The following is a 14,800-nucleotide window of genomic DNA, read 5'->3' as shown; positions in this document are numbered from 1 at the left end:
GTTTGAGACAGGTGCTGCCGCCTTGTCCTCCACCTTCCTCCACCGTGGGACAGTTAAGGTAGCCCCATGGAATAGTTTGGAAATAAATTTAGAAGGTTTGAAGGCAGGTACAGGTAGTGGTTGTTTCACCATTCCTGGATTAAGGATAAATTGTTGCTGTGTCTAAGCCGTCAGACTTTTCAGATTTCTAAATGCATATTGTTGCATTTGGAGGACATTTTGTATTCTTTAGAAAACGTGGTACAAAAATGAGTTGAGGCATAATGACTCTGTACATCAGAGCAAAACAACCTTACTTCTTTACAGTTGAAATAGAAGGCAGGGAAGTCAGGCTGTCGTTTCTGAAACCCAATAACCTAGTATCATTGTGCCATTCTCTTCCTTGATCCAAAGCCACTCCCTTCACTTGATATCTGTTTACTTTAAAGGAGGCAGTTTTTGAGAAAGGTCCATAAATCTTTTGGCCCCAAGCCCCAGGAGCCATGACAAGCAAAAGAACATACCCGCCCAGAGATAGCCCTTGTGATATTTAAATGTGTGGGTTAATATTTTAACTACTTTAATAACTGAATTTCTCTCTCTCTCTCTCTCTACCTCTTTGCTTTCTTTTTCTGCTCAGAAGCCGTGGACACAGAAATCTCTGCAGGCAAATTACTCCAGAGCATATTGCCGGACAATCCTATATCAAATAGTTCCATTCACGGCATCTGGAATCCTGATTCTTTTCAGAAATGGCAGGTGTGAGTGGATGCTTAAAATATTCTATGTTTATCTTCAACTTCTTGTTCTGGGTAAGTGTTTTTCTTGTAATTACCAATTTTATGCAAGAAAGGGGATCTTGATATAAATACCATAAATGAGAACAGATTCTGATCTAGAGAAATAGGAGGAGACGAAAAATGTATTTTCCATTTACTTGTTTGGGTTTGTTTGGTCTTTCGTTGGTTGTTTCAGTAATTGAAAACAAGCCAAGGACTCACAAAAGTATGCTCCAGGATCTGTAAGGGTAAACATTTCATAAATGTGTTGATATTTTTGCAAAACAATCACAGAGGAAAAATACTCCTTAATTAAAGGACAATTATTTTCAGTTGTATATCTTGCAGGTTTTCCCAAGCTTAAGCACCTTGTGGGAAAAACAAGATCTGAGCCCATCCCTGAGACCAGCCCCTGATTCCCACCCTATATATCTGGGTTTGAAACAGGTGGACGGTGGGGTATAGGATGATAAATACATGACAAAAGGATCATTTTCAGAGTCTCCAAAAAGAAACAACGGGTCATAAAAAGCTTGAGAGGGAAAAAAAATGATAAAAGTTTTTCATTATAAAAAAATTAAAAGCTTGCTAAACTAAGACAGTGGGTCTGTTTTGGCATTTTAAAGTCATATCTTGAAGTCATATTTTGATGCATCATCCCCAACCCACTAATCAACAGGGTTTCCCTTTTAGCAAGTTGCTATATTTTTCTTGAAAATCCACTGGCAAAACCATATCAAATAAATGGGTAAGAACCATCATACATTGGAAAATTGGCAAACAAGATGTAAAAAGGACAGGTTGGGACATTGTGAAATTGATGTTACCATTTTTAGTATATATGTTACAATTAAATATTGTTCAAAAGTAAATCAGTGGAAATAGTCCAAAACAACTAAATGAAAAAAGCACTTTGTTTATGGATTCCAAATAGGCTTATGCCATATAAGCAGGAAATAATTTTGATTTTGTTTCCATACCTGTTTTTCCTCTTGGTAAACAAGCAGCTCTATATCTGTTGGTCTTTACATGTTGATAGATTTTCTGTCCTGTTAAAATAACGATGAACCTAGTTAAACTTAATACCTGAATACAGTCTTACTGTATAGAACGACTTTCCAGTCTATGGTCAGTAGTCCTAATGAGTACAGATGATATATAGGTAAATTAAATGAGGAAGCTAAGTATATAAATCAATAAAATTAAATAAAGAAGGTCTGTCCTTCGTACTTTCTCTTTTCCCTGGAAAAAGGCTGCTGCAAATTTTAAGTGAAGCTCTTGCACATATGCCAGGTTTTAAAAGTTAGTCCTTATAAATTTCTTTCCTTGAAATATTTAAAATTGCTTAAACATTGGAGTAGAATATAAACAAAGATATGCCTATGTCCCTTGGTTTTCTTTTGTTTTTAGATTTTTATTTTGGAGAACTTTGAACAATTACAAAAGAAGAATAATTAGCCCTGTCAGTAAGCTCCAACAGCTATGAAGCCAGGGCCAAACTTCCTTTGTCTATAATCTCATCCACTTTCCCTATCCCATATTATTTTGAAGCAAATTCCACATGTATAATTTCTTCTGGAAATTTTAATGCATATCTCCAAAAGAAAATAATTCTTTAAAAATCTCATCACAAACATTATGACAGTTTAATAAGAATTTCTTAATCATTTATCAAATATCCATCCAGGATTCAAATTTCTAATTACCTCACAAATATTCCAGTTTTAATTAAGATCCTAATAAGGTCCACACATTGAGATAGGTTGATATACTTTTAGATCTATTTTAATTAAGTTCTCCCTCCATCTCCACCCTTCTTTTTCCCCTTGCAATATTATGTACAATTTTATGTTGTGTGTTGTTTGCCTGTCATATTTCCCATGGTCTGGATTTTGCTATTTGTATGATCATGGTATACTTTAACATGTTTCTCTGTCCTAGTTGCATCTGGAAGTTTAATAAGATTCAGGTTAAAAAAATTTTTGGAGGGGGCAAGGCTATAAGTGGTTTTTCATCAGGGGGCATATAATATCTGGTTGTGTTTATTTTTGTCATATTATCCATTGATGCTCATATCTATTAGTTGTGTAAGAGTTGCAAATTGTTGATATTCTCATTCTGTCAATTTTTCTTTATTTATTAATTGGAATACTTTCAATGAAATTTTCATCTACCATTTGATTACCAGTGTACAAAGTTTTTATTTTAAAAAAGGCAACATAAATGCTTCTTTCTTACTCTTACCAGATTTCAAAATGACCATTAATTTTCTAGTATCTTTCAGTTGTGATAAACTAGTATTTCTTTAGTATCCTTATGAACTTGTGGATTTAAACTCCATTATGGTTCTTATCCTTATTTTGATGAGCAATTTATTCATCTTTGGTCAGTGGCAGCCTCTATTTTGACATGATTCTAATAATTTTGCTAGGTTCTGCACTATCTGTTATGACAGAACATACCAGGATCATTTGTCTATTTCCTGAAATTATCTAGTTCTCCAGGAAGTCTGATATTTGTTCTTAAAGAACTGTAGCCTGTATTCTTCTTATAATGCAGAATACTTATATGGTCCATTAAAACAAACTAAAATATAGACAAGCTAATAGATGTATGTCTCCTTATTTTAACAATGTTTTCCAAATTGTTAAACAGTTAAAAATATATCTCTGTTGTTTAAAAACAGCATGCAAAAGCACAGGCTATGAATACATTAGAGTTTATTGTTGCATTAAGTAGCTAATTAGGAATTTGTTATAGATCTGAATTTTAAACTCAAGTGATGTAGGTCTTCTAGTGAAGTGGTTTATTATAGGTTCAGGATTGCATATTTAAAATCAGGGTTTAAGATGAGCTGTAGAGATCCGTACTTTACTGTACCCGGACAACATAACTGCTTTCCCTGGGGACATCTGATAATTTTATGTTTCTTGTTATCACTTCTTTTCTGTTCAAGAGGGCAAAGTCTTCCTGATACTGTAGATTTCAGTTAACTATGTCTAATTGCCCTCCAGGTAAAAAGCCTTGCTCTTCCCGTCAGCATGTGTTAGGTCCTACAGGGTCCATTTGAGAGATCTTGAAGTAGAGTCCTTGAGTGAGAGCAATGGTTGTCAGACCAGTGAAAACTTCTCATCAAATGGTGCCATAAATATTTTAATTCATAATCTAAGCTACAGGAGGCGTCTCTGAGGTTAGGGAATGTTTCTATTTCTGCTCTCCCTAATACATCACTACCCAGAGCTCTCAGTTGCCATTTTACGATCCTTCATTGGAAATGAGCAATTTGTCACATTCCTAATGTTTACTTAAGCAAAAATTTTCATGGTCCCACTGATGTGGTTTTCTTCTAGATGTCCATAGCCTAGTATTTTCAAAAACATTCTTTCTGGTGCAACTAAGCCTCTGCAAAGTAGGGCCAGATGTTTAAATATCTCTAAGATATGCATATGGTCATTGAAACTAAACAGATCAATGCCTTTTGGGGAAGAACTTGAGATATGCCACATAAACGTGTAGTGATTTCCATTTGCTAGAATTTCTAATTGAAGAAAAACATGAAAAAGTGAAAATCATTCCTAATTATTCATGCTAAAGTTTGATTCAAGTTAGAGTGACTCGAAAGTGCTATAGATAATAAATTATAAGTGAAAAACCAATTTCCCCAAGTTTTGTGTCAAAATCAGATGATATGCCCAGATTTTCTTATGCTCCTCTCATAGAGTCAGACTTGGGAATACTGAAGAGCTGCTAGGGATGTCTTAGGGGTCTGGATAGGAATAGAGCAAGGGGCCTTGGGTCGGGGATGTGTGGAACAATTAGCAGAGACAGTGAGCTATGGGGAGGCCCCTTCCCCATGAGGGAAAGTAGTGAAGTAATCCCAAATGGGGCAATGTGAGAAGAAGGAGCCAAGTGGTGAAGCCAAGTGTATGAGCAACTGAAGAAAGCCAATGCATGAAGTTTGAAAAGAGAAGGAAGTCAGAACTTGGAGAGAGTCCAGGAACCAGCATTTTGATTTCATCACATTATTTTATTTAGTGCCTGAGCCTCTGAAATGGATGGGCTGAGAGCAATTGAAAACTGGAAGCAAAGCAGATATAATTATGAGATAGAGGTATATAAAATAGGATGAAATTATATATATATTTAAATAACACTTTATTGAAGTACACCATTCACACGTGCATACTCATAAAAAAAAGTATATAGTAAAAGTTGGGAACGCACAAAACAAACATGCCTATCATCATACAAGGCTCCATATCACCCACCACCAACACCTTGCATTGTTGTGAAACATTTGTTACAAACTATGAATAAGCATCTTCAAAATATTACTGATAACTATAGTAATATTATATACTATATAATAAGCCCATATCTTACATTTGGTGTGTTTTTCCCCCAACCTACCCAATTACTAATACTTTGTATTAGTATCGCTTATTTGTTTTAGTTCATGACAGAATGTTCTCTTATTTGCTGTCTTAACCATAATCCATCTTCCACCACTGGATCCCTGTGTTATATAGTCCCATGCTTTGTACACCCATTCAAAGTGTACATTCAGTTGCTCTCATTTTCATCACAGAGTTGTACTGTCATCACCTCTATCAATTTTAGAACATTTTCATTATTCCAAAAGGAAAAATTCCATATCCCCTTATATCCCCCCATTTTTGTCCCTTAGAATTGATAAAACATCTTCTTTGCCATTGCTGCAAAAATAGGACACAATTTTATTTTATTTTATTCTGTCCTTTGGTGAAATCCCCCAAAGTAAACACTTGACTGTGGCTGAAATGTGTGAATTATAAAAATATAGTGGTTGTCTTTCACTGTGCAATCAATGTGGAACTATACCAATAAGAAATGGCATTTGAGTCTGGTAGTTGAGAGTTCAGGCTCTACTTTTGAAACTTAAGTCCTTCATCACTAGCTGTGTGACCTGGGAGAAATTAGTTAACCTGTCTGTGTTTCAGTGTTCCTCATCTTTAAAAATGAGGATAACATTAGTGCCTACCTCATGGGATTGTAAGGATTAAATGAGTTATATATATCATCATACAGGGATATATATATATATATATATACACACACACACATATGTATATAAAGAACTTGGTATAAATGCTAAACAAATTTACAAGAAAAGGAAATTTCAGCCAACGTTGTGTAGTCACTTTCATGAGACAGAGAAGTGTAAAAACGCTGCATAGTGTTGAATAAATGTCAATGTTGAATTTCAAAATGTAGGAGAAAACAAGATAGCAAGAATTGTGATAAGGCAGAAATTCCTTTATCATAAATTAGAGACATAGAAAACAATGGATTTTGTAAGTACATAGACTTATGTTCAAATCCTGGATCCATCCTTCATTGCTTTGTGACCTGGAACATGCTCCTTGACTTTTCTGTGCCCCAGCATCTGCATTTGTAAAACAAGGATGATCATTTTACCCAGCAGGATCAATAGTGAAATACTTTATAGAAAGCCCAGCTACTGGGGTTTGAACCCGGGATCTTGTACATGGGAAGCAGGTGCTCAATCACTTGATCTACATCTGCTTCCCTGTACTGCTTTTTAATTTAAAAGTATTAATATCATCTGATGTGATCGTATTTTGCACATAATGAAATTTATAAATCAAACAAAATGTGATTCCTAATATGACCTCTCCTCTGTCCTATATCCCAATCTCATGGGACAAAGAATCTACCTACTTGAGACTAGTCCCTTTCTTGACCACACTTTGGGTACCTGGGACCCCAAATTTCCCTGCCCAAATGGCCCAAACCTTCTTCCAGGGTTTACATAGGGCTATTCTCCAGGTGTGGTCAAGGGGGAGCTGTTTGCCAGGAATGGGAGCAGGTTGTAAACATAGCTCAGTTAGCAGCTTACAGTATCCGTACTCATTCCTGTTAAGGCCCTAGGGACCAGTGTGGATCCAGGGGTGAAGGATGTGGGTGTGAGGATGGCTCTTCTCAAGCCACCCCCTTTTGATGAATATTTGCCAAGATAGGAGAGGAGACCATATTTTTATGTGTGTTTCTTCACTTATAGTTTCTCAATATATGGATGCATCGTCTGCAGACTGTTACTTTGATTCTTACCCCAGGCCCTATAAATGTATGTACAGGTCTGCAGGTGTTACTTATACAGAAATTGTGCTTTTGAAACAAAGCCATAAAAAATATTCCTGTATTAACATTGCTTTATGATTCAGAAACTTCAGGATGCTAATTAAATGTTGGACACGCATTTCTTTTTTAAATATATTGAAGTTATGTGAATTTTAGGCATTTTATGTTTTTGTGAAGGATAGATAACTTGAAGCATTGCTTACTCAGGCCCTATTTGTGTTGAGAAAAATGTAGTTTATTTTTCTTCGCCAAATTTAGAATTACTCAGTGCTAAGGTATGGCAGTTGTACTGGGTGCTTGGTTTACTTAATAGATTTAGAAGCTGCAGATGAGTAGAACTACAGAGACACATGCATTGTGTATAGAATATTCATTGATATAAAAAACATTCACTTGGGGCTGAAGATAGAAAAAACATGATAGACTGCTAAGATTAGAAGTTTTCAATCCACTTTACTGGTTTAGAGTATCAGAAAACTAGGTATTAAGTGAAAGGTAAGAGATTATTTTAGTAAGTCAGAACTGCATCAACTCTAATGAAAGAAATGAACTTACATGTCTGTATTAGTCAGGCAAAGGGGTGCTGATGGAAAATACCAGAAATTGGTTGGTTTTCATAAAGGGTATTTATTTGGGGTAGGAGGTTACAGATACCAGGCCATAAAGTATAAGTTACTTCCCCCACTAAAGTCTATTTTCAGGTGTTGGAGCAAGATTCCTGCCAATGTCTGCAAGAGTTCAGGCATCCTGGGTTCCTCCCTTCCAGGGTCTTGCTTCTCTCTGGGTTCAGGGTTCCTCATTTCCCAGGGCTCCCGCTTCAGCATCAAACTCCGACATCAAAACTCCAACATTAAGAACCCTCAACTCTGTCCTTTGCCATGGCTTTTATCAGTGAGTCCCCACCCACCAAAATCCCTACCCTTTCGTGGGTGGGGACTCACAGCCCTACTGGCACAAGAGGTTTACGTAATTACTTAATCAAGTAAACCTATGAATCCAATAAAATCTAATATGCCCAGAGGAAAAGATCAGTTTACAAACATAATCCAATATTTCTTTTTGGAATTCATCAATAATATCAAACTGCTACAATGTCCAAGAAGTGTGGCATACTCCAATTAGAATAAATACAAACATACCTACTTCAAGACTCATACTGCTCAGAATGTTAATGTCAAAGATAAAGAGAAAATTCTGAGAGTAGCAAGAGAAAAACAAACTATCACATACAAGGATGTCTAGTAAGATTTAGTGCAGATTTCTCAGCAGAAAGTGTGGAGGTTAGAAGACAGTGGTATGATATAATTAGGATACTGAAAGATAAAAATTGCCAGCCAAGAATTCTTTATCTGGCAAAATTGTCCTTCAAATAGGAAAGTGAGCCTAAAAATATTAACAAATAAACAGAAACTTAGAGAGATCATAAAGAATCTGCCTTTGCAGGAAATATTAAAGGGACCCTCTCACCCTAAAAGAAAAAAACAGGAGAATGAGGTTTGGAGGAGAATGTAGAAGGCAAGAACAGTGGGAAGGATAACCAAAAGTGTAAAAAGACAGACAAAAATAAAATGATATCTGAAAACCAAAGAATAAAATTGTGAAAGAAAATATGCATTTACAAAATATTATTGAATGTGAATGGATTATACTCCCCAATCAAAATATATAGGTTAACAGAATGGATAAAAATAGCATAGAGCCATCCATATGCTGCCTAAAAGAGACTCACATTAGACCCAGAGATAAAAACTGGCTGAAAGTGAAAGGTTAGAAAAAGATAGCCACAAAAACAGTAACCAAAAAAGAGCAGGGTAGGTTAACTAATATCAGACAAATCAGACTTTACATGCAAAAAAATTATAACAGATACAGAGGGCCTTTATATATTAATAAAAGGGACAATCTAACAGAATGAAATAGCAGTCATAAATATCTATGCACTTAACCAGGGTGCCCCAAAATTCATGAGGCAAACTCTGGCAAAGGAAGGAAGAAATAGACACCTCTACAATAATAGTTAGAGACTTCAATACACCACACTCATCAAGAGAGAAAACATCTAGACAGAATATAAATAAGAAAAGAGAGAACTTGAATAATGTGATCAGTGATCTGTACTTAACAGACATATACAGAACATTACATCCTAAAATAGAAGGATAAATATTCTGTTCAAGTGTGCATGGATCATTCTCCAGGATAGACCACATGTTGGATCACAAACCAAACTCAATAAATTAAAAAAGATTTCAATTATACAAAACAGATTTTCTGATCATAATGGAATGAAGCTGGGAATCAATAACAAGCAGAGAACTGGAGAATTCACAAATACATGGAAATTAAACAATACGTTCTTAAATAATCTGTGGGTTAAAGAAGAAATTCAAGGGAAATCAGTAAATATCTTGAGACAAATGAAGTGAGAACAAAACATATAAAAATTATGGGATGCAGCTAAGGCAGCGATGAGAGGGAAATTTATAGCTTTAAATGCCTACATTGGAATAGAAGAAAGAGCTAAAATCAAAGCGCTAATGGAACACCTGGAAGAACTAGAAAAAGGTCAGCAAAATAATCCCTAAGGAAGCAAAAGCAAAGAAATAAGGAAGATTAGAGAAAGAATAAATGAAATTTGAAATTGAGAATTAAAAAACCCACAGAGAGAATTAACAAAACCCAAAGATGGTTCTTTGAGAAGATCAATAAAATTGACAACCCCTTAGCTAATCTAACAAAGAAAAATAAATAAAATCAGAGATGAAAGGGGGAAAGTTGTGACTGACCCCACAGAAATAAAAGGGATCATAAGAAGGTACTATGAGAAACTGTATGCAAACTACACAACCTAGATAAAATGGAGAACTTCCTAGAAATGCATAAATGACCTACATTGACTCTACAAAAAATATAAGAATTTGACAAACCAATCACATTTAAAGAGATTAAATCAGTCATCAAATCTCCCAACAAAGAAAACTCCAGGACCAGATGGATTCACAAGTGAATTCTACCAAGAATTTTGAGATGAATTAACACCAATCATATTTAAACTCTTTCAAAAACTTTAAGAGGAGGCAAAATTACCCAACACATTTTATGAAGCTAGCATTACCATAATATAAAAGCCAGGTAAAGAAACTACAAGAAAAGAAAATTACAAACCACTCTCTCTAATGAACATAGATGCAAAAATTCTAAACAAAATACTTGTAAATAGAATCCAGCAGCATATAAAATAATTATATACCATAATCAAGTGGGATTTATTCCTGGTATGCAAGGGTGGTTCAACATAAGAAAATCAATTAATGCTGTACACACCACATTAAGAAACTGAAGGGAAAAAACCCACACAATCATCTCGATTGATGCAGAAAAGGCATTCTACAAAATCCAGTATTCTTTCTAGATAAAAACACTCTGAAAGAGGAGAATAGAAGGAAAAGTCCTCAATATGATAAAGGGCATATATGACAAACCCACAGCCAACATCATACTCAATGGGAAAAGGTGAAAGCTTTTCCTCTAAGATCAGAATCAAGACAAGGATGCCTACTCTTGCTACTGTTATTCAAGATTGTGCTAGAAGTTCTAGCTAGAGCAATAAGACAAGGAAAAATAAATAAAAGGTATCCAAATAGGAAAAGAAGATGTAAAGCTTCATTACTTGCAGATTACATGATCCTATATTTAGAAAATTCTGAAATGTCTATGAAAAAGCTGCTTGAGCTAATAAATGAGTTCAGCAAAGTGGCAGGGTACAAGATCAACATGAAAAAATCAGTAATGTTTCTGTATGCTAGTATTGAACTATCTGAGGTGGAACTCAGGAAAATAATTCCATTTATAATAGCAACAAAAAGACTCAAATACCTTGGAATCAATTTAACCAAAGATGTACAGGACCTATGTTTAGAAGACTACAAAACAATGCTAAAAGAAATAAAAAAATGACCTAAACAATTGGAAAAATATTTTGTATTCATGAGGATTGGAAGACTACATACCATGAAGATGTCAATCCTACTCAAACTAATTTATAGATTCAATACAATACCAATCAAAATTCCAAAAAAAACAACAACCCTACTTTGCAGAAATAGAAAAGGCAATTACCAAATTTATAAGAAAGGGAAAATGCACGTGAATAGCCAAAAGCATTCTAAAAAAGAAGAGTGCTGTGGAAGGACTTTCACTGTCTGACCTTGAAATATACAACAAAGCCACAGTGGTCAAAATAGCATGGTATTGGCATAAAGATAGCCACACTGATCAGTGCAATAGAATTGAGAGTACAGAAATAAACCCTTATCTCTACAGCCAACTGTTTTTTGACCTATGAAGTCCATTTTACCAATAGAAAATTATCTCTTTAGCAAATAGTGCTGGGAGAACTGGATATCCATAACCAAAAGAATTAACTCACTTGTTTACAAGAATCAACTCAAAATGGATGGAAGTCTTAAATATAAAAGCCAGTACCATAAATCCACTAGAAGAAAATTTTGGAAAACATCTTAAAGATCTTGTGGTAGGTGGTAGTTTCTTAAACCTTACACCCAAAGAATGAGCAACAAAAGAAAAATATATAGTTTAATGGAACCTCCTCAAAATTAAACACTTTTGCATCTCAAAGGTATTTGTCAAAGGGTCAAAATGCAGCCAACTCAGTGGCAGAACATATTGGCAATCACATCTCTGATAAGGATTTAATATCCATCATATTTAAAGAGATGCTATAACTCAACAGTAAAAAGACAAATGACCCAGTTAAAAAATGGGCAAAAGACTTGAATAGGCACTTGTCCAAAGAAGAAATACAAGTGGCAAAAAAACACATGAAAAAATGTTCAATATCACTAGCGATTAACGAAATGAAAATTAAAGATATGAGATGTTATTTCATACCTATCATGAAAGCCACTATTAAAAAGACAGAAAACTATAAGTGTTGGAGAGGATGTGAAGAGATAGGAACACTTATTCACTGTTGGTGGGAATGCAGAATGATACAGCTGCTGTTGAGGACTGTTTTGTAGTTCCTAAAGAATTTGAATATAGATGTGCCATGTGACCCAGCAATACCACTACTAAGTATATACCCAGAAGAACTGAGAGCAGAGACACAAACAGACATCTGCACACTGATGTTCATAGCAGCATTATTCACAATTGTCAAACATGGAAACAACCCAGGTGTTAATCAACTGTTGAATGGGTAACTGTGGTATATTCACACGATGGAATATTATGCAGCTCTAAGAGGAAATGAAGTTGTGAAGCATATTATAACATGGATGAACCTGATGGGCAAAATGCTGAGTGAAGCAAGAAGACACAAAAGGACAAATAATGTATGATTGCTCTATTATGAACTAAATATATTGTGTAAACTCATGGAGTTAATAAGTAGAATATAGGTCACTAGAAAATAGAATGAGGGTAGAGAATGAAAAGTTGAGGGTAATCTTGTGCAGAATTGGTAAATCAGTGGTTTGTTAATCTTTAGAAATGAATAGAAAAGTTGAAGCACAATATAATGTTTGTAACTAACAATGCTATTATATGGGTATAACAGTGGTTGAATGGGAAAGTAGGAAAGCTAAAAAATGTAACATGGGACTGTATAGCACAGTAAAATCTCATGTGAAATATGAATATGGGTAATATTGCATATATAAACTGTTTTTCTTTGAAATTGAACAAATGTATGTTAATGTTAACGTTACTGAGATGTCAATATCTGGGAAAAAACCCACAAAACAAAACCAACATGATGCTAAGTGAAAGAAACCAGACACAAAGTACTACATATTGTATGATTCCATTTATATAAAATGTAAATATAAATCAATTTATAAAGATTGAATTATTTTTTTATTGACTTTGTAATAATATTACATTAAAATATATATATATATATATATATATATATATATATATGAGGTCCCATTCAACCCCACCACCCCCACCCCACCTCTCCCCCCCCAGCAACACTCATTCCCATCATCATGACACATACATTGCATTTGGTAAGTACAGAAAGATTGAATTAGATTAGCGGTTATGTAGCTCTGGGGAAGGGTAGAGGGATTGAGAGGTGACTACTAAAGGATGTGGAGTTTTTCCTTTTGGACTAATGGAAATTGTTCTAAAATTTTTTGTGGCGAACGCACAACACTGATTATACTAAATAAATATACTAAAAGCCACTGGTTATACACTTTGGATAGATTGTATGGTATGTGAATATATCTCAATAAAACTGCTTTAAAAATAATAAATTAGTATTCATTTTATTCAAAGATGAATAAAGAGGTAAATTTAACATAAGGCTTAACAAAAAATGTGTTGAACAAGTAAAAGAGGATGTTGCTCCAAATCCTTAAAGGACTAGCACATTTCCCTGAAAGAAACACTTCAGAATACTAATAAAAACATCAGGAAATCAGTATCCATGATGCCAGGAAAAAACCCTCAAACAACAGTGGCTGGAAGCTATAAGAGAAGAAAGAGTTAACTGAAAAACCATAGGAGGAGATAAAGCGGGAAATGGATAAAATAAAGGACTTCAAGTAAACTAGAAATGCAGTAATAATTCAAATCTACTCTAGATATCACATTAAATGTAAACAGTGATATAGAAACTTGCAATGAGAAGCTTTCTTAGAGGAAATTAAATAAGAGATGAAAATGATGTGAAAGAAGATAATAAATACAGAGAAAAGAGGATGGAAATTTAAAAAAAAAGGTATTTCTAAAGAAAAGACCAGAAGAACTGGAACTAAGACAATCATGAAATTAATATATGAAAATTTAGTGGAGCTGAAAATATACCTTGTATGCCTATGGAAAGTACTTATTCTGTGCCAAGGAAAAGTCAATGAAAGATGACATCTATGCCTAGATAAATATTAAGAAAGTTACTGAATTAAAGGATAAAGAAAAATACTACAAATATCTGCATATAAGCAAACAAAAAAAGAATACAAATGAACAGTGTGCGAACAAAAATGAGACTAATCCCAGACCTCTCTTTTTGCAATCCTGCACATCAGAAGACAATGGAACAGCATCTGCCATGTATTCAAAGTGAAAATTATTGCGAGCCAATAATTTTATATCCAGAAAAAAGTCTTTCACAAATTAACAAGTGAGAAAATTGTGTGCAAATATTTATACCATAAAATTTGCTGAAACACATCCTAAGTGATTAAGGTATGAACCATAGGAAAATCATGGAAACAAAGTTATGGAACTAAAGAAGTCACTTATGTCTGAAAAATTGTATTTTTCAACATAAACAAAGTGACAACCTAAGATATTTTTGTAAAAGGAGACATAATATAAAAGAATAATTCAATAGCAGTTATTCCCAGCTAAAATCTGAGACTGAAAGTACTATATAACATTTACTGCCTTATATGAAGCAAACACTGCTAGGAATGCAGAGTAGTGGAAGCAAACACCAGTATTTGAATCTAATACATCTCTCAGTTTTTGATAGCTCAAGAACGAAAAGAAAAACAAGGATTTAAAAGATCTAAATAATAAAATGTATAAGCCATATTTAATAGACTTCTAATTAATTTTATAACTTCTAAAGACTTTATTGTCTTTTCTTGTATCTCTGAAGCTTTAAAAATTGAAGCAAATATAGAAAAATCCTCACAAGCAAGTTAAGCGTAGAACTGTCATATGCCCCAGAAATTCCACTCCTAAGTATATACCCAAAATAATTGAAAACAGATAAACAAAAATTTGAACACAAATGTTCATAGCAGCACTAGGCACAACAGCCAAAAGGTGAAAGCAATGCAAATGCCCATCAACTGGTCAAAGGAGTATGTACGAATAATGGAATGTTATTTGGTCATAAATGGAATGAAGTACTGATC

The 14,800-nt window shown here is 34.3% G+C and overlaps 1 protein-coding gene across 3 annotated transcripts in view; it reads left to right on the top strand.

Moving 5' to 3' along the window:
- The first annotated feature begins 430 nt into the window (after positions 1-430).
- TSPAN8 (tetraspanin 8) overlaps positions 431-14,800 on the top strand; it is a 33,883-nt gene continuing 19,513 nt past the window's right edge. Inside the window, exons 1-2 of one of the 3 annotated variants that reach the window (XM_071218952.1) lie at positions 431-537; positions 620-791. In XM_071218952.1, the coding sequence (XP_071075053.1) occupies positions 732-791 (60 nt within the window). In that variant the 5' untranslated portion in view covers positions 431-537; positions 620-731. Of the gene's footprint in view, positions 792-14,800 lie in introns of all 3 variants that reach the window. The other 2 variants (XM_071218953.1, XM_023588467.3) reach the window with 2 other exon arrangements.

Source organism: Dasypus novemcinctus, chromosome 12, assembly GCF_030445035.2.
Source record: "Dasypus novemcinctus isolate mDasNov1 chromosome 12, mDasNov1.1.hap2, whole genome shotgun sequence".
Taxonomy (NCBI): domain Eukaryota; kingdom Metazoa; phylum Chordata; class Mammalia; order Cingulata; family Dasypodidae; genus Dasypus; species Dasypus novemcinctus.
This window is presented reverse-complemented; position numbering and strand designations above follow the sequence as displayed.